The 18,823-nt window shown below is 37.6% G+C and overlaps 1 protein-coding gene across 1 annotated transcript in view; it reads right to left on the bottom strand.

The window, feature by feature from the left end:
* The window catches only part of CNTNAP5 (contactin associated protein family member 5), an 820,239-nt gene that overhangs the window by 172,988 nt on the left and 628,428 nt on the right, over positions 1-18,823 (bottom strand). Inside the window, exon 14 of the mRNA XM_034654380.1 lies at positions 6,432-6,588. Coding sequence (XP_034510271.1) covers positions 6,432-6,588 — 157 coding nt within the window. The remainder of the gene's footprint in view (positions 1-6,431; positions 6,589-18,823) is intronic.

Below are 18,823 nucleotides of genomic sequence, written 5' to 3' on the forward strand. Positions count from 1 at the left end.
ATAAATAAATAAATAAATAAATAAATAAATAAATAAGAGATAGAGCCTTAGTGTGTTCTGAGATGATCCTTTCCTTTCTCTCAGGATTCAGGATTCCTGCCCCATCTTAAGACACTACCAAGGATGAAGCACTCTCACTGCACCAAGTCTGGAAACCACAGGGATGGAAGGTTGAAGAAAGATCTGAGAAATCAAAGAATAGCTTATGTGAGGAAACCCTATACTCTTTGAATGTATCCAGCATCTTCCTCGTAAGGGCAACTTTCTCATTAAATATCATGGGAAAAGCATGAAGTGTCTTCGTGAAGGTCAAGGTCCTGAGACTGGATAAGACATGCATTTTACCAAAGAAAAAAGTTGAAGGCAAATGTATAAAAAGAAAACTTCGGGGGGCAAGGATTGTCTCAGTCGTTTAAGCATCCAACTCTTTATTTCGGCTCATGTCATGATCTCGGGGTTGTGCAATTGAGCATTGCATCTCATTGGGGGACATGTTCAGTGGGGAGTCTGCTCAAGATTCTCTCCCTTTGCCCCTCCCCCTGCTTATGCTCTCTCTCTCCTTCTCCCTCTCTCTCTCAAAATAAATAAATAAATAAATAAATAAATAAATATTTTTTAAAAGATAACTTTTGGGGCAGAGTGGCCATTTCTAACTACTCTTTGATAGCCAGAAGAAAAATGAATGTGCAGTGGAAAGTTTAGGCTAAATTTTGGGTAAATTTTTCTTGTGAAGTTATAAAAGATGGATAACAGCTAACAATGAAATAAAGATCAGTAATCCTAGAATGACCATAGCCTGACCTACGAAAAGTAAAAATATGTCCAAAAGAAGTCATTCAATTGTTCATTCATGGATTTGACACCATTTATTAAATAATTTCTCTGTGGTAGAGAAGTGGAATCAATGGCTAAAGAGTGGTTTGAAGCTTCAGGATTCCATATCCAAAAAAAAAAAAAAATTCTAAAAATATCCTGTATTTTTTTTTAAGAAACAGAATAATAGGTTCCCTTTTTTGGGTGACCAGATGACCAGAATTTAAACCTTACATCATCTTCTCTTCCTATCTTCTACCATATTACTTTATATAAGGGCGTATAAAGGACAAGAGGCAAAGAACAAAGTTACTGAAAATCAAATAAAAATATCTATATTTTCTTACGACTAAATTTTAAACGATGTTCTGTTAAGCAATAGAGCTTAGTTTCAGTTATACTTGGTTGTCTGGTTGAAAGAAATCCTCATTAGGATCGCAGTCTACCACCAAGAGGCACACTTTGAAAGATCTCCTTGCTCCTTCAACTTGCTGCCAGAACCATCCTTTGGATCTGTCTACCTGGTTGACAGTTTCACACCCTAGAGACCCCCACCCCTGCACTGTCTCCAGCCTGGAGCTATCCCCAGTGTCCTTTGCTATTCTCTACTATCAGTCAGAAGTAATAGGATCAGAAACACCCAATTGGCAGGACTCCTATACGTTGAACCATTAAGTTGAAGACAAGTTCCTTTGCAAGCTATCATTGACTGTAAAACTGTTACTCATTTCAAGTTTTCTCATTTCTTTTCTTCTTCTTTTTTTCCCCCCCTTTTTTTCCATCGCCCTGGAAATTTCAGCTCAGTAGTATACCTGATTTCCAATGTGTACCTGACACTTCCCTTTACTCTAAGAAGAAGTGATGCTTTGGGTGTTCATCAAGTTCTTCTTTCCCCTCCATCCACTTCTTCTTCTGAGCTAACTCACTTCCCCTCACACCCACCCCTTAATCATTTTCCTCATTTACTCGGTCTCATTGAAATATATAGCAGCAATTTATTCAGTTACAGAGGTTGATTAAAACAGAATAAACTCTTGTCAATTACCAGAGGCCAAGAGGATGGCTAAGCCTCCCCTAGCAGCCTGATTCAGCAAAAAGAAGCCCATGGGCTGCCATGATGTGATTGGAGATGCCCTGGGAGAGGTCTCTCTGGTATCCCCACCCACTGTCATAACTCAGAATCTCAACTTGGTGGCTCCTTTCATGTAGTCACCAAGTACATCCTTGGATTCAGCTGGATCCTACTCTGCCCCCTTAGTCACATGACCTTAACTAAAAGCACTTACTGTGCCAGAGCCTCAGTTTCCTTTTCTGGGGAAAAGAGATGATAAAACCCACTTCAAGGGTTGGTGAGATGATGCTACGAGATGAAGTATATAAAATGCCAAGAACACTACAGTATATGATAGGTAACATTTTTAAGCAACAATATTACCTAGAAGTTGTAATACATCAAACTGTTATCTGCTAGATGCTCTACCAGCCCGAATCAGTTTCTGATCAATTTTGCCAAGAGCAGAATCTTGAGGGAATTGTACAAGGTAGATATATTAGAAGTTTCTTAGGAGCACATAGAAACACTAGCGATATTACCATGCTTGACTGAAACAAAAATTTGAAATGTGTGGAATGCCAGCTTAACCACATGGAAGCTAAGAATGTGCTTGGAAGAATGTTAAAAAAGCATGACTATTTCACGATTGTGTAAGCTTCTGTATTTTTCCCTTCTACAGTAGATAATAGACTTGAATAGATAAGTAATGAATGCATTTCCACAAGGCTCTGCCAGGTTTCATGGTGGAATGGATATTCTGTGTTCACAATCTTCTTACAGACAAAGGGATCTCACTGTTAGTTCACATACAAGGAACTTCTTGATCTGGATTTGGTTTTCTTTCCTGCCTTCCTCTCCTGTAAATTCCCCTCATGAAGATGGGGCAATAATCACACCATATTGTCATGGGGAAGTAGTGATTTCTATATTATTTCACATTTCCCTGTCTGAGCATATGGAAGTTCCACCTACCTGTACGACACTAACTTTAGCTAACTTTTTCTGGTCCTTCAAAACCTGACTGCCACTTATCCCAGCCCATATCCACCATAGCTCTCGGCATATTTATTTATTTTTTTATCTTTATTACCAAATTCATCACACAATACATTTATGTCTAACCAACTAGCTCTTTCTTTCTCACTCTTCTGTGAGTTCCTCAAGGGCAGAGACTATAATGCCCTTAACTTTCTCTGCACAGCAGACTGCTTGACTGGCAAAGACCAGGCATGCAGTAAACAGGTGATACATGAGTAAATAGCAGATGGAATAGCAGGTACAGTTGCTTCTATAACAAAGTATTTTCCAGATACATGCATAACAGGCTGTGACTGTCCTGAGACAAATGAGTGCAATTCAGAAGAGTTAAATCAGGAATCTCAGCCTCTGCTCCTTCCTAAGAATGACAGAAGGAACTCCTTGATCACACCTGAACTTTGCCCTGAGATGCTCAACATGTTATTCTAGTCACAGCGAAGTAGGCATCTTTGCAAAAGGAAGTTCAGATCATTTCTCTTGATCCTGGTTACGTGGGTTGTTGAGCAAAATTTATATCTAAAACTAAATGTTGTTACCCTAATAGAGGTCACTTGCCACAGAAAGTGGCAGATAATGCAAGTTTTTCCCTGACTGTAAAGGAACTAGAAAGGGTTATGAAATATGCAATAACCTCTATGTTGATAGAAGTATGATGGCACCAGAGTCGACAAAAAGGACATTTTGAAACACTCCTCTGAGTACAGCCTAGGTGATGAAATTAAGTCAACAAATAAAAGGTTCAGAGCTTAGTGAGCTAGTGAGTGGGTCAATAGAGGAAGAGACTAGAATCTGAGTAAAAGAGATGGTCAGTGGAAAGTCCCAGAGAAGACAGTGTGGAAACTCATCAACATGGTGGCCTATTTTCCACTGGTAAGTAACGTAATGTCATTCTCCCCCACCACCCCTAATTGCTCAACAAATTAAGCCCAGCCCTGGTTGGTTGTTCCCTAGGAAAGAAAGGCACCGAGGCAGTGTTCTGTACGGAAAGGGCCACACCACAAGAAATAAAACAAGCTAATAAATAAATAAATAAATAAAATGAGCTAAAATCAAGAATTCACCCAAAAGGAAGTGAAGGTAATTAGAAGAAATACTTCCCCTTCCCTTTATATTCTACTGCCCCATATCAACTTCCCTGAATATCCATAATGAAATAAAGGTGTTTCCATTCAGTTCTATACATCTGTAAATTTCTGATATCAAGCATAGAGAAGAGGAATTAATGAATCACACAAAAATGAGTGAATCTAAGCTACTGGTTGCAGATCATTTTAAATGTTTTCCTGGCAACAAAACCATATAACTTCTCCATACATATCTTTCAAGCTTGTAGGAGTCATTTTGTGTTCACCCCTTCTCCTCAAAATTCTTCTAAATTAATCTATTCAGGGAACTACCACTGAGTTTCTACTGTACAAGGAGTAGATCTTGAGGGATACAATATTAAAAGACACATACTCACTATTCAAAATGAGTTATATTTGATTGCACTCCTCCATGATGTTATGAGAGAAAGCACTGCAGGGTAAAGTGGGGACCCAAAGAATGGAGAAGTCCAAACTACCTCCAGTCAACTTTGTCTGAATTTACCCACATGAAGATCTTAGGGTTAGAAGAAGGCAGCCAGGTAACTTGTCTTGGGGCCCAAGTAGCCCTACAGCATTCTGATGAGGTGGTCCATTTAGTAGAACCCAGTGAAGGCAAGCGTTTGCTCTTTTCCCTGTTGAACTGAGAGTTTGACTCTACCTTAAATTTCATTCCAAACAGTCCCTGCTGTTATCAATTTAAACAGTGAAGAAGAAGTACTTAAAAGAAAATTCAAGTGGGTTGAGAGCAGCTTGACATAGGAATTTTTAATTATATCTGAGCAGAATTTCATGAAGCAAGCAAAATTACAAAGCCAAAACTAAAGAATGCCTTAAATTTAGTGAAAACAAAAGCAGGTTTGGAAATTTTCTGTGCGTACTTTCATAATACAGTGAAAAACAGGCAGTTCACCTGGAGGACAAAGGCAAAGTAGATGTTATGGATATAAGAACCAAAAACTAAGCTTTATCTTACAAAAACAACATGGTGTGGGAGAGCAAGAATGACCCTGGTACCTGCCATAACTGAGTTCACGTTCTGGACCTGTCACTTAATACATGTGTATAACTTTGGGAAAATGATTTTACTTCTCTGTAAACTGTATTCCTCAATCTTAAGATGCAAACGTGGGAAAATTATAAGGAATTAATAAGTTTTGTGTGTGTATGTGTGTGTGTGAAGATTCAGTGGATGCTCAGTAAATATACATTTTCTTTGCTATATTTTTATTCTATGATAAGGTAGTCTGGNGAATGGAGAAGTCCAAACTACCTCCAGTCAACTTTGTCTGAATTTACCCACATGAAGATCTTAGGGTTAGAAGAAGGCAGCCAGGTAACTTGTCTTGGGGCCCAAGTAGCCCTACAGCATTCTGATGAGGTGGTCCATTTAGTAGAACCCAGTGAAGGCAAGCGTTTGCTCTTTTCCCTGTTGAACTGAGAGTTTGACTCTACCTTAAATTTCATTCCAAACAGTCCCTGCTGTTATCAATTTAAACAGTGAAGAAGAAGTACTTAAAAGAAAATTCAAGTGGGTTGAGAGCAGCTTGACATAGGAATTTTTAATTATATCTGAGCAGAATTTCATGAAGCAAGCAAAATTACAAAGCCAAAACTAAAGAATGCCTTAAATTTAGTGAAAACAAAAGCAGGTTTGGAAATTTTCTGTGCGTACTTTCATAATACAGTGAAAAACAGGCAGTTCACCTGGAGGACAAAGGCAAAGTAGATGTTATGGATATAAGAACCAAAAACTAAGCTTTATCTTACAAAAACAACATGGTGTGGGAGAGCAAGAATGACCCTGGTACCTGCCATAACTGAGTTCACGTTCTGGACCTGTCACTTAATACATGTGTATAACTTTGGGAAAATGATTTTACTTCTCTGTAAACTGTATTCCTCAATCTTAAGGTGCAAACGTGGGAAAATTATAAGGAATTAATAAGTTTTGTGTGTGTATGTGTGTGTGTGAAGATTAAGTGGATGCTCAGTAAATATACATTTTCTTTGCTATATTTTTATTCTATGATAAGGTAGTCTGATGACTGAAACATCAGTGGGAAAATGGGAGAATGAAGATACGGTCTGTATAATTGCACATCCCTATCTCCCACACTCTCTTCCAGAACCTATAGTCCACACATTATAGAAACACCGACTAAGTCACAAAGCTTAGTGTTACATTTCATTCTGTTGTACAAAATGGAATGTTCGGACTGGGAGGTGATGATGTGACAACATGCTTAATGTTACAAACCTCAGCGATAGCCCTAAAAGTAATAGAACTGGCAATTTTCAAAGTTAAAAACAATCACAATCATTAGGGAGACCTAGTTCATATTGAATTTCTCACCCATGTCTTTTTCTCTTGGGGGAAATTTTATGCATCAATTAATGTGCTTCCCCTACAACTGCAGAAAGATCATGATCCCCATTACCATTCATCTTTGTCAGCATCACAATTGCAGAAGTGTCGAATATCCAGGCAACTCTCATCCAGGCCACATTCACACTGCTGAACCCCAGGCGGGGCACCTCCCCAGTAAGGGTGCCTTTCATTGGACCGCCCAATCCACCAGGTAAATGGTGTTCCATCTGAAAGACAAGATAATTTGCAGAGGGTGTCAGAAGCTTACATGAAATTGTCTTGAAGAATAAATATATATTTACACATATTATATGTATATCTCTATACATGTAACATGTATATATAATACACATATCTTTATATATCCTCCCTCTCTCATTTCCTCTCTTTTCTTTCTTCCTTTCTTTCCTGCTTCCTTTCTTTCTCTCTCTCACCCTGTATACGGATCTATATATATCTATACATATATACAAATCTCTCTCTCTCTCTCTCTATATATATATATAATCCATATAAACATCTATATCTCTATATCTATACCCATATCTATAGACATATACAGATACAGACATAAACAACACCTTCATGAAAAGTATCCACATAGTAGTATGTGGATCAATCACAATGTCAGAGGCAGAGTCACAAACTCAAATTGGACAGGTATCATAGTTAAGTAAATTGGGCCAGATTGCAGACCAAAAATTTTTAAGATACAGATACAGAAATTAATTTCATTGTAAAACTACCAAAAGAAAAACAACAGCATGAGGGCCAAGACTGGCCTGACATTAGCTCTCAGTTTCTCATAGACTCTGAGGACAAGTGGATACTAAGGTGAAGAAAAAGTGTTGGTTACCCTGAATTACCATAGCTTCTAATTTGTTTAAAGAGAGGTCATATATTTCAAATTCAAAGATTTGAAGGAAAAAAATAAAGCCTATTCAAGATCATTACTGCTTGGGCCAAATAATTCCTTCTGAAGTTCATATTTAACCCATACAAAGTTGGTATATAAACTGTGATTTATGGTTTATCTAGTTGACAGAAAACTGCTTTGGAGTCTTGTCTTTGTGAATTTCTTTCTTCCTTTTTGTTTGTTTGTTTGTTTGCTTGTTTTTGTTAAAGGTTAGTTTAGTAAAATCCGTTGGAGTTTTCTTTTATGATTGGGAATATTTCAGTAGATTAAAGTTATTACTCGGAAGATGATAGTGTATCCAAGCAACGGGTTGTAGGCAGAGATGGAGGTATTATACGTCATCAAGCTGCAAGGAGTTATGTCCAGGTCCCTTTGGAAATTGCTGTTTTGTTTCTGTTTGGCATACAACAGGCACTTAACATGTGATTATTTTAAAAAATGAAAGAAATGCTTATTAGGGGCCATTTTTTAATGATGTACCATTTTAAAGTAGAATAATACTTGTCTGATGATGTTACCAGGTTGGAATTTTTCCAAGTCAAGATTTAATTGTGCATACAACTCCTGATTTACAAACACATAATTTACAAATTATTTGTGTATGCACAGATAGCAACAACTTTCTCCAGATTGCTCTCAGTGCTGATATCCTTATGAAAGTCACTGCAGCAAGTAGGAAGAGAAATGACAATCTGGAGCTTCCAAGAATCAGTAGGTCATGAGGAAAAGAACAGGAAGATACTGTGAAAAGCAAAAGTATCTTAGGGTTACTGAGTTAGAGGGAGGACAGCCTGAAGGACCATACTCTCCCCAAAATAACACACCTGATTCTGCCTAAAATGTTCCAAGCCCCCTTATTATCTTTTAAGCTAGAATTCCAATTATCAAGGTCTGTTAACCAGACTCTTCTTTTTAAATACTAATTCTCAACAGTATAAATCCGTTTTCTCTAGTTCCAAACAGTTATAAATCATGGAACAATAGTTCAAATGAATTGCTTTATTTCTAGAGTCTAGCTTAGATAAGCCACACTCAAGTGGCCTAGGGAGCTGGTGGGTTTATTTAGGGCATAGAGCACTACTTTTGGGAGTGGAGTAAGCTTAGGTCGATTTTTCCAGTGTGTGAGTCCAGGGAACACAAAAGTAAAACATTGTATATGTGAATATGTTTACCAACGTTGGCTCTGGGTCCAAAAAAGGGGAAGAAATCTCCCCACCTCTCCCTCCTTCTGGCAATGCTCAGGACTCTCCCCCCATAATCTCGAATCCAGATTACATAGTAATAATCAATATTATCATGGATTATTTTTGTTCATGAGCTAAACCAAGGTTGTAATCATATTAATAGCGTCATTACTAATGGTATGATTTATGAACAACCAATTTGTGCACAGCTTCTGGTGTCTATGTTGCTTTCTAGAAGTTTCACCAATTCTCACTTGGTATCTTAGGTCCCTAGAAGTTTCACAGCAGCCCGAGGCTTTGTTTTGTTTCAAATCCATCAGTGTCTTGTAGAACTGAGGCTTGGGGTACCCTCCTCATGTCTGGAAATTAGTATAAAGGTTTTAAATTGTGTTCACTGAATGCATGTCAATGAGTAAAAGAAAGGAAGGGAAAAGAGGGGAAAAAATATATATACCCCCCCCCAGATATTTGAAAGCAGAAGAATCCTTGCTAAATTTTCCTCTCAGATGTCCCACCTTTGTGTTTGTTTTCCTTTGGAGCATAACAAACAAGGAAACTGAAGATCAGAGAGGATGGGACTTGCCCTGATTCATGACTCTAATGATATAGTCAGGAAGGGAATCTACACCTTAGGTGCACATTTCAACCACTGGAGAAATTGAATTTATTTTCTTCAGACCAGGTGTTTAAAAAAAGTGAAGGAACAAAGCACAATTATAAATATATAGACATATATCAATATGCATTCATTCAACAAATATTTACTGAAGTTCTATAATATCCCAGGAAATAATCTAGGTACTTGGGATAAATCACTTTAAGACAAACCAAACCAACAAAGCAAAGAAAACATGCCCCTAAAGTTTACATTGTAATTATAGGAAACAGACAATAAGAATAATAAAATAAGTTCCTATTTATTTATTTGTTTATTCGAGAGAGAAAGAGAATGAGAAAGAGAGAGGGAGATAGAAAGGAGCAGAGAGAGAGGGAGAGAGAAAATCTTAAGCAGACTCCATACCCAGTGTGGAGTCTGACATGGGGTTTGATCCCACAACCCTGTGATCATGACCTGAGCCGAAATCAAGAATTGGACACATAACCGACTGAGGCACCCAGGTACCCCAATAATAATTTGGTATTTAGAAAGGAATAAGATGTATGTAAACAATACTACAGACCAAGGTAAGGTAAGCTGCAAAGAAGGGCGGGCTGCAATTTTAGAGTGGTCCAGATAGAAATTGATAAAAATAAATAAATAAACACTGAGCAACAGTTCAAAGCAGGAACAAGTGACACATGACTGGCCATCTGGAGGATAACACAGCAAACAAAGGAAATGTTCAATGTAAAGGATCAGGAAATGCAGGATCAATGTAAAATAAAGGATTTTCCTAAAATCTATCACCAGGTTTTCAAACTATAATTTTCAAAATTTGGAGGAACTCTAATTGGAAGTTTCAATTGAAAAAAAAAAAGTAGCAGGAAACAGGCAAAATAGAACATATATTAATCAGGTTCTTGGCTACAAGCTAAGAATTCACTGTGATAGCTATAAGCCAAAGAGTATTTATTAAGAAGATATCAGGCTGCCACAGAACCATGACCAAGGAAGAAATGGGGTTTTGGCTAATGGGCACATCATGTTGCTCACTGGCCTATGGAGGGAACTCTGCCTGGCTCACTGCCTTGAAAGTCAAATGCTGGAGACCTTCCCAACGAAGATGTTACGCTGCCAGCACCACGACCACTCCTTTTTAAGGATCTCAGGTCAATAGTCCCCATCCCTCCAAAGAGAGAAGTTTCTGTGGCCCCTGATCCTAACCCTCATAATAGAAGCTCTATGCAGAGCCTGCGTCTCAGCGCTCACCCCAGTCAGAGCTGTACACAGGGGTCTGGTTAGGGAAGCAGAGGTGACATGCTTGCATCCCAGTTGGGAAGGAGACTGGGGATGTGAATTCTGAGTTGCGGCAGAGGCAGGACTCACAATGTGAATTTTCACTAACACAGAACTGCTACTCAAAAGATATGGGGCAGGTATGAATAAGACAAATGGTGGGATGCCTGGGTGGCCCAGTCAGTTAAGTGTCTGCCTTCAGCTCAGGTTATGATCCCAGGGTCCTGGTATTGAGTCCCACATTGGGCTCCTTCCTTGGCAAGGAGCTGCCTCCTCCCTCTGCCTGCCTCTCCCCCAGCTTGTGCTCTCATTCTCTCTCTCACTCTCTCTCTCTCTCTCTCTCTCTCTCTCACACACACACACACACACACACAGAGACAGACAAATGGCTCTCCTGGTGCTAAACACACACCTAGTATCACTTACTGGATCAGAACTCTAAACTGATAGGGACAGAGTTTATTTACCCCAGAAAGCAAAGTCTGTACACTGCTTTGTGCTACAGGATTTTAGGGGTCAGAATCTTGCCAAAGAAGCAGTGTTTTCATGTACAGCCCCTCTTACAGTGGATTTCCACAAGAAAACCTAGGAGAAGAATGTGGGATGACTGGGTCCCCCAGGAGTATGTCTCCACCAGGAACTCTGCAATAGATTCAGAGGCTTCAGAGAGGTGGTGAGGTCCTCTGCATGCAGGATTTAGAAAGAATCACTAAAAAATTGCATTAATTTGCATTATTTCTATGTATTTGGGATTATTATTGTTATGTAACCTCATGTACACAAGGTCTGGGAAAATTCATTATATATATATTATATATATATAAAATATATATATATAACAAAAAACCCTCCTAAGAAAGTTTATGGCTTAGAGTGAATGATCTCAGTGTGTGGCAGTAAGTAAGCATAGAAGGTGCTTTTTGTTAGTACCAAATAGAGTATCACCAGACCAAGATCAATCATTTGTCATGAGGCTTATAAAAATGACAATAGGAAACATCATTGAGGATGTGCTAGGTTACAGGCAGTATTCTAATGTGCTCTACATATATTAACCCATTTAATCATCACTGCTATCCTAGGAGGTAGGGATTATACTTCACTTCACAGGTAAAGGGACTAAGTCAGAGAAGGTTTAAGTGACTCTCTTGGGGCCATACAATTAGAAAGTTCAGAGTAAGGACTTGAACCTAAGCATTCTTGCCCAAGAGTCTATGGGTATACGCTATACACAGAGACAGATTTCAAGGAGAGAAAAATCAAAATAAGTTTTATAGAACACCTAAGCAGAAACCCAACCTGTACATGTTTAATTCAAGTTATGATTTTCCTAATGTCAGAAATTTAAAACAGATCATGATGCAGGTTAGCTGCACACTTTTACGGCTTAATCACTGAGTTGTTGAACAGAATTCAAATTGGAGATCCCTCCTTCATCTTGCAATTGTTTAAATTAAAGTCTCGATAACTGAGAAAACAATAAGGACAATAGCTTCTCAGTGATAACCACAGCCGCAGCCAAGAGAATTTGGCTGTTGCCACCACTATGCACAGTCCGAACATAATTCCAAACAAACCCAGCATGAAGCTAGACAGTTCTGTATATATGCAGAGACCATGCTACCATGATGAGCTGTTGTCATTGCTTTTATTGTTTTTCCTCATTTTATTTCTAAGTTTACAAGTAGTATGCTCACAGCCTTAAATTCCAGTAAACTCAATGTGCAACAAAAAGACTTCTAGGGCTCATTTGTTTTACAGCTTCAAAAATGTCTACACTGATCAGTAAATGTATGTTATAATGGCTTCATGGGAGTAATAAACATCCCTGTCCCCTTGATGTTAGATTTGCTCTTGCTACATACTTTGGCCCATTGTATGTGGACAGAAATGGCAGTGTGTCCATTCAGAGTCTAGACCTTAAAAGTTATGCATGGTTTCACTTTCCCCTGGGGATCTTCTCTGACACAGCCAGGAGAACATGTCACAGGGAGTCACAACCTGTCCAACTTGGGCTCAGGATGAGTCACATGAAGCACAGTTGTCACATCTGATGCACAGACGTGGGAACTGATAATAAGTACTGAATGCTGTGTACCACTGAGCTTCTGCACCTGGCTGGATGACACTAGTGTGACAATAACTGAAAATATAATAGATATCAACCACATAAAGATATTCTGTAGGGATTATAAGGAAATAAATAGAAAGGTCGATGGCTCTGCTTTCAAAGGATTTGCAATTTGGTTAGAAACATAAAGAAAGAGAAATATAGGATGAGGAAAATAAAGAGAAACATTAATTCTGTTTTGGCCCAAGTAATTATCTATCTTCCGGCCCATATATGTAAGCAGTTGTAGCAAGCACTTCAGGGGCTGCTCTGGGAGTCTTTCCTAGTCGCCTTCTGCAGTTGCCTTTCTTCCCTTCCCACATACTACTTACTTGAACCCAGTCTAAGTTCACTCTGAGCCTGTCCTCACTCAGTGCTAATTATTGCCAGTGGAACATTGACGGTCCCACTTATCTTTGTCCCCTTCAAATATGGTGCTTGAATCTTCCTGCATTTCAGATAACAGTCTTCTCCAATGGTAATAGTCCTGGTTCATCTTTTCTAGGCTCAATGCCTCCCACCCATGCATTTAGTTAGAAATTGTGCATAGGGCTTTGGAGGAATCATTCCAATGTCTGATCACTAGACTGTCACCTGTCACAGGTTCCACTAATAGAATAACATAAGATTTAAATTTATATATATATATATATGATTTATGAAACATATATATCTATGATTTATGAAACAATGTAATTAAATATAATGGTATAAATTAGTGTGTGTGTGTATATATATATGTCATGACATATATATATATATGTCATGACATATATATATAGTGTGTGTGTGTATAATTCCACTCAATTATTTCTTAATTCTATGCTATATGAAAGTTATGCTGTGTAGCCCAGTGATATAATTTTAACAGACTATCACTGCCCCAGAGGAGCTCATAACATTTAGGAGAAGAAGGACGTGTACATAGCTGAAAGAAATGAAAGTCAGAATGAGATTAGGGCCAAAATAGAGCAGTTAATAAAAGGCTAGGGAAGCCCAGAATAAGAAACTATAAATTTTGTCTAGGAGTCCCGAGAAAGGTTTCATGGAAATGGTTTAATATCATGGAAATCGTGACATTTGACTAGAGGCTTGGCATTGGGGGGGACGGTGCCACTGGGAAGAGTCTGTGCAGGTATGAGACACAAAAGGAGACTGAAAATTCACTACAGCATCCTTAGGAAGCAACTTTCTGAAATAATAAGATTTCTTCACATACTAAAGATAAGGTATTTCACTGATTATAACTGAGCATGTGGGCTTGAGAAATAAGAGGGAGAAAAAGATGCCACCCAAGTTGAAAGGGCAAATAATTACAGGTGATTGCACCAAAATGTTTCCTTGTATGATCAAAATACAAATCACCAAAACACTGGTTTAGGAAAGAAGATTCTGACCACCAAACAAAGCATTTTATATAATCTTTCTAAGTAGAATATCATTTCTGAGGAAACATTTAGTTAGAAAGAAAAACAACCTCATTCATATCAGAAAATAATGGTAGACATTCATCAAAGTCAATCTTGGTCTTACTGCTTGCTGGTCAGGATCATTAAATCAGAACATACGTCTAATAGTGTGATTAAGAGCACTCAGTGACATTAGGAATTAACATTTTTATAATGTTGTTCAATGGTCTCTTTTCCCTGCCTACTTAATTGAAGCGAGCACAAAAGGGAGGGGGCAGAAAAGATTAATGATACTGCCCTCTCAAAACAAATGATAAAAATCACTTTGATGGAGTTATTTAAAACAGGACTATATAAACCTCTCTAGAATGGGCCACAGGGATTTTTCCTGGTTAGGCAAAGAGATAGACAAAATGAATAACTTAAATAATTCTATTTATACTGTTTATATTTTGTGAGAGAATATATAATATATATACATATACATATATATATATATATATATATAATATCTTGCATTAGGCAGTATATTTTATCTTAAGAGCTATAGTGAAGAGGGCTTGCAAGGTTCAATGACTTGTTCCAAGTCACATGGTAACTGAGGGCAAACCTGAGCTCGTGGTTCTGGGTCCCTAAGGCCCACCCCTGCATGCCTCATGTTTGGAACACTTACCTTCAACAAAGACTCACAGACCTTTTTACTTCTTAATGTGCCAAAAACATGGAGATAGGACTCTTGCAGGGGAAAATGACCAGCTATGATAAATGTGTGGGAACTGCTAATAAAATAAGATCTTTGGTTTAACACACCATTTCTCTGGTAGGATAAACTTGAAAGTAGTAGTTTCAGATGTTGGGTGAGAAGGATGGTGCAAGATTTCCCTCTCCATATCAACTGTAATGTGAGAAAAAAGAAACTGTCATTGTGTGAAGCCCAGAGACTTGGGATGGGGTGTATTTATTACCATAGCATAGCTTAACCTATAATGATTAATATAGTAAAAAAAATAAAATAAAATAATGGATAAGAAACAGAATTAGAAAAGTAAAATGCCTAATGTCTGCACATGGTCATAGAAATAGAGAATTGCAAAAATCTGGGGACTAAAGCTAATGTGCCAATTTAATACTAGTAGTCCTAATTTAAAACATCCCGTGTTTATTGAGCATTTGAAATATTTCAGGCAGTTCTATGCACTTTTTATATCCTATTTTATTCAATCTCCACAATAACCCTATGAGGTAAATTCTTCTATCCCATTTTTCAGATGAGGAAACAAAGGCATTAGCCAGAGGAGACATTACTCGTCCAAAGTCACTCAGCAAATGATAGTTCCTGGCCAAAGCCACAGAGACCTCTTGCAGGCAATTGCAACAGACTCAAAAGTAAAATCCCTGCCTCCACTATTGTTCCATCCCCTAAAAGTTATTCTAATAACAGAAAATGAGGATTTTTAAAGTGTATGTTAGATGATTGACCTCTCCGATTAAAATCCTTCCATATTATCCCACTACAAGAAAAAAAATCCAAACTCCTAGCCATGGCCCCTAAAACTCTGCATGCCTGGTTCCCACAGACTTCTCAGCCTGATTTTGTTCAGTGCTCCAGCCTGTTCCAACTGCACCAACCTAACCATGGGCTCTCACATGTGCTTTTTTATGTTTGCTCTTCCCTGCCCAAATCTGTCTTCTCATGAATTTTTACAGTGGCTATTTGTATAGTATCACTGGCTCCTAAAATTAAATCTCACCTCTTCCCCACTGACCTTAAAATACTCCAAAATCACTCAATTATTTTCTTAGGAGTACTTACCACTTCCTGAAACTATACTTCTGTTTGTTTTATTTGTTTGTTTAACATGTTCTTCATATGTCAACCCTCATTTGAATTAAAGGAGGGGCTTTTAAGTCTCCTTCTATGACTATATCCCCAGAATGTAGAATGTGCCTGATTTGGACCAAGAACCAAATATATATTTGCTGAATAAACAAATGACTAAATTCCAAGAAAAAGAAACATTAGCTCAGAAAGGTTTTGCACAGATTACATTAAAAATAATTTTACAAAAATATACTGTTACAGAAATTCATACAGCATTATGATGCATTTAGCCTTTCTATAGGTATATTCATCTTTGGCATTCTGTGCCATCATTGCAGACATCAAGTATTTTTGTCATTTTAGTGATAGAGTCTATCAAGCCTTTGAGTAAGTGCTTACTATAAATGTGGCATAGAATGAGATCACCATTCATAACAGTGTTGACACACCAGTTCATTTATGAGTTTAACAGAATGGCATAAAACACCTACAGTGGACAAGACACTTATCTGGATGGAATACAAACTACAAAAAAGATATGAGCCCTGCTGTTAGGGACCTCACAATGTAGTAGATGGGGGGGATTAAAGGTGAACATTATCTCTAATGCAACTTGGGATGAAATAAATTTGAAGTAGAATTTTAAGCAACATGTGGAGCCAAGAAGAATAAAACAGCCTATTATTTAGCGGAAAGCATGGTTCCAGGGGAAAACTCTGATGTCATTCTTATTTCAAATACATCTGCCATTTTTGTTTTCCAACCAGTGAAATAAAATTGGATTTCTGTTCATTAATCTTCAAAACAAGGTTTACATAACTTGTTTCATTCAATGCCCACCACAGTTTTGTGAAGACTTTTATTCTCATTTCACAAATAAATTGAAGGTAATAAAAGATTAGTAATTTTCCCAAGATCACATGGTTAGGAAGTTGTGAATTTAGATCTTAAGGCTCCAAATTCCAATACTATTTTTACTATATCAAATGAAACCCAGTCTATAATAGATAGAAATGAAAGGCTTTCATAGGTCTTCATAGCAATTTGTCTTGAGTCAAAATTGTAAGAGTATACATCAAGTAAGTATTTTATTGGTAAAACTGGAGGGCTTTTTATTGAGTTTGTATCCCCAACTCTCTTGGGGACAATCCAAACTGTATTGTCTTCCCAAACAATACCTGAAAAAATAAATGGTATTAATTACCATTGTTTCTCAGAAAGCCAGTTTGCCTGAACCTCTGTAACTTCTCATCAGCTACCTAAGGAGTGACAGGGTAATCACGTAAACAGGAACCAATTGGAATTTCTCTCTAGAAATTATAGATCGGTATTTCTCAAATTGTAGCTTTGTTCTGACTTTAATAAGAATGACTTGGTGTGCTCGTTAGAACAAGGGTTCTCTGTATTTTCCCAGGGAATGGAGTCCAAGATTCTCCATTTCTATCGGACTCAACAAACAATGGCACTGAAATTTTACACACAGGAATTTTAGAATCATTGGCTAGATGGTTTGAACCTCATTCAAAAGGTTCAGATACCACCCTCCTTTTATTTTTGAAGAATTCTTGTTGAATGACACTACAGATTACTAAGTACTAATGAGCTCCTTAGTTTTAGATTTAATTCCATTTCCAAAGCACAGACATTAAGTTTTATTAGTTCCAGCTAAAGAAAGAAATAATGATAGAAGGAGATGAATAAAATACATACTACAAATTAAGTTTAACATGTAACTGAGAAAAGGTCATTGAAATAGATATTAACTAATTTCTTTTCTTTTGGTTTAATAGAAATCCAGTTAATGTACATTTGATGCTGCTAACCTCATGAATTCCCTAGAAAATTCGCCAGAGAAGTGTCTCCCACAGTTATCCATCCTTCTCTAGCTCCCACCCCCATTCCATTTCAGTTCACTTCATTTAGCAAAATCTGTTCCATATTTTGGAAAGATTAGGGAGGACCAGTTCACCTTCTCTTAGTTTTCTTCTACCCTGACTCAAAAACCAAAACAAAAAAGAACAAAAAGTTACTACCTTCCCTGTCCTGTGTCAAATGGCTCTCCCATGTTCACTTTTAATTTGTTTCAATGGGAAGATGATGAAAGTACTTATCTATCCATTCTGTTACTCCATCTGTCTACTCATTAGCACATCCATTCATTCGTCCATTTGGCTGTTTTTACCAGTATTTCTTCCACACACAATCTTTCGGTGGGCCTCACACTTGGAGATATGGAGTAATCTTTTTTGTACTTCTCCACAGATATTTCATCTATTGCTTATCACAAATGCCTAAAAAGTCTAGATTCCCAACCCTGCATTCTTTCCTGAGTTGTTTGGTGGACACAACTGTTTCATCAGTATTTTCCAATACTTCCTCACAGAGTCTAAAAATTATTTATTACTCATTGTCCTACATGTATGTATATAAAATATAAACACAGAGGTATTCACACATACATATTCCCCAAACAGCTCCTAGTCTTGTATTAAATAAGGTACTTGATAAACCAGTAATTGTGTGTTGAAGTGGGAAAGGAGTAAATATTGCATTGCTAATCAAAATGCCATTGTGATCACTCATGTTAATAGATCACCTCTAAGTGATTGTTACCATTTATCAAGACTGTAACTAACCCCTCTGTGGCTTATAGCATGAGTGTTTCCATCCATATAGTAAATTCCTTTGCTGATGGCATATTTTGTGGGGCTTTTTTTGTTGTTGAAAACCATGTAACAGAGGGTGAGGATGTTTATGTAAGGCAATCAATATTTCTTGTCCTTTGATCAACTAATACAGATCCAACTATAAATTACGGAACATTAGAAACACCCCCACACACCCATGCCCTTTCTTGCCTGAGTGGTCAGTTTAATTTATTCTTTCCTCTTCTCTGAGCCTCCTGTTCTTTTTCATTCTTTCTCTCTTCTTCCTTCTCCCTCCACCTCTGTGTCTCTCCCTTCCTCCCTCCTTCCCTTCTCTTTCTCTTTCTCATTTCATCTTCTCTCCCTTCCTCCTCTCACTTATATCCTGCCCTCCAGAATCATTATTACTTTTGGTCCTTCTCTCCCCCATCCCTTTATTGAACTACTACCAAAAATAATTCTTAATTTCTTCTTTCTTA

Source organism: Ailuropoda melanoleuca, chromosome 2, assembly GCF_002007445.2.
Source record: "Ailuropoda melanoleuca isolate Jingjing chromosome 2, ASM200744v2, whole genome shotgun sequence".
NCBI classification, from domain to species: domain Eukaryota; kingdom Metazoa; phylum Chordata; class Mammalia; order Carnivora; family Ursidae; genus Ailuropoda; species Ailuropoda melanoleuca.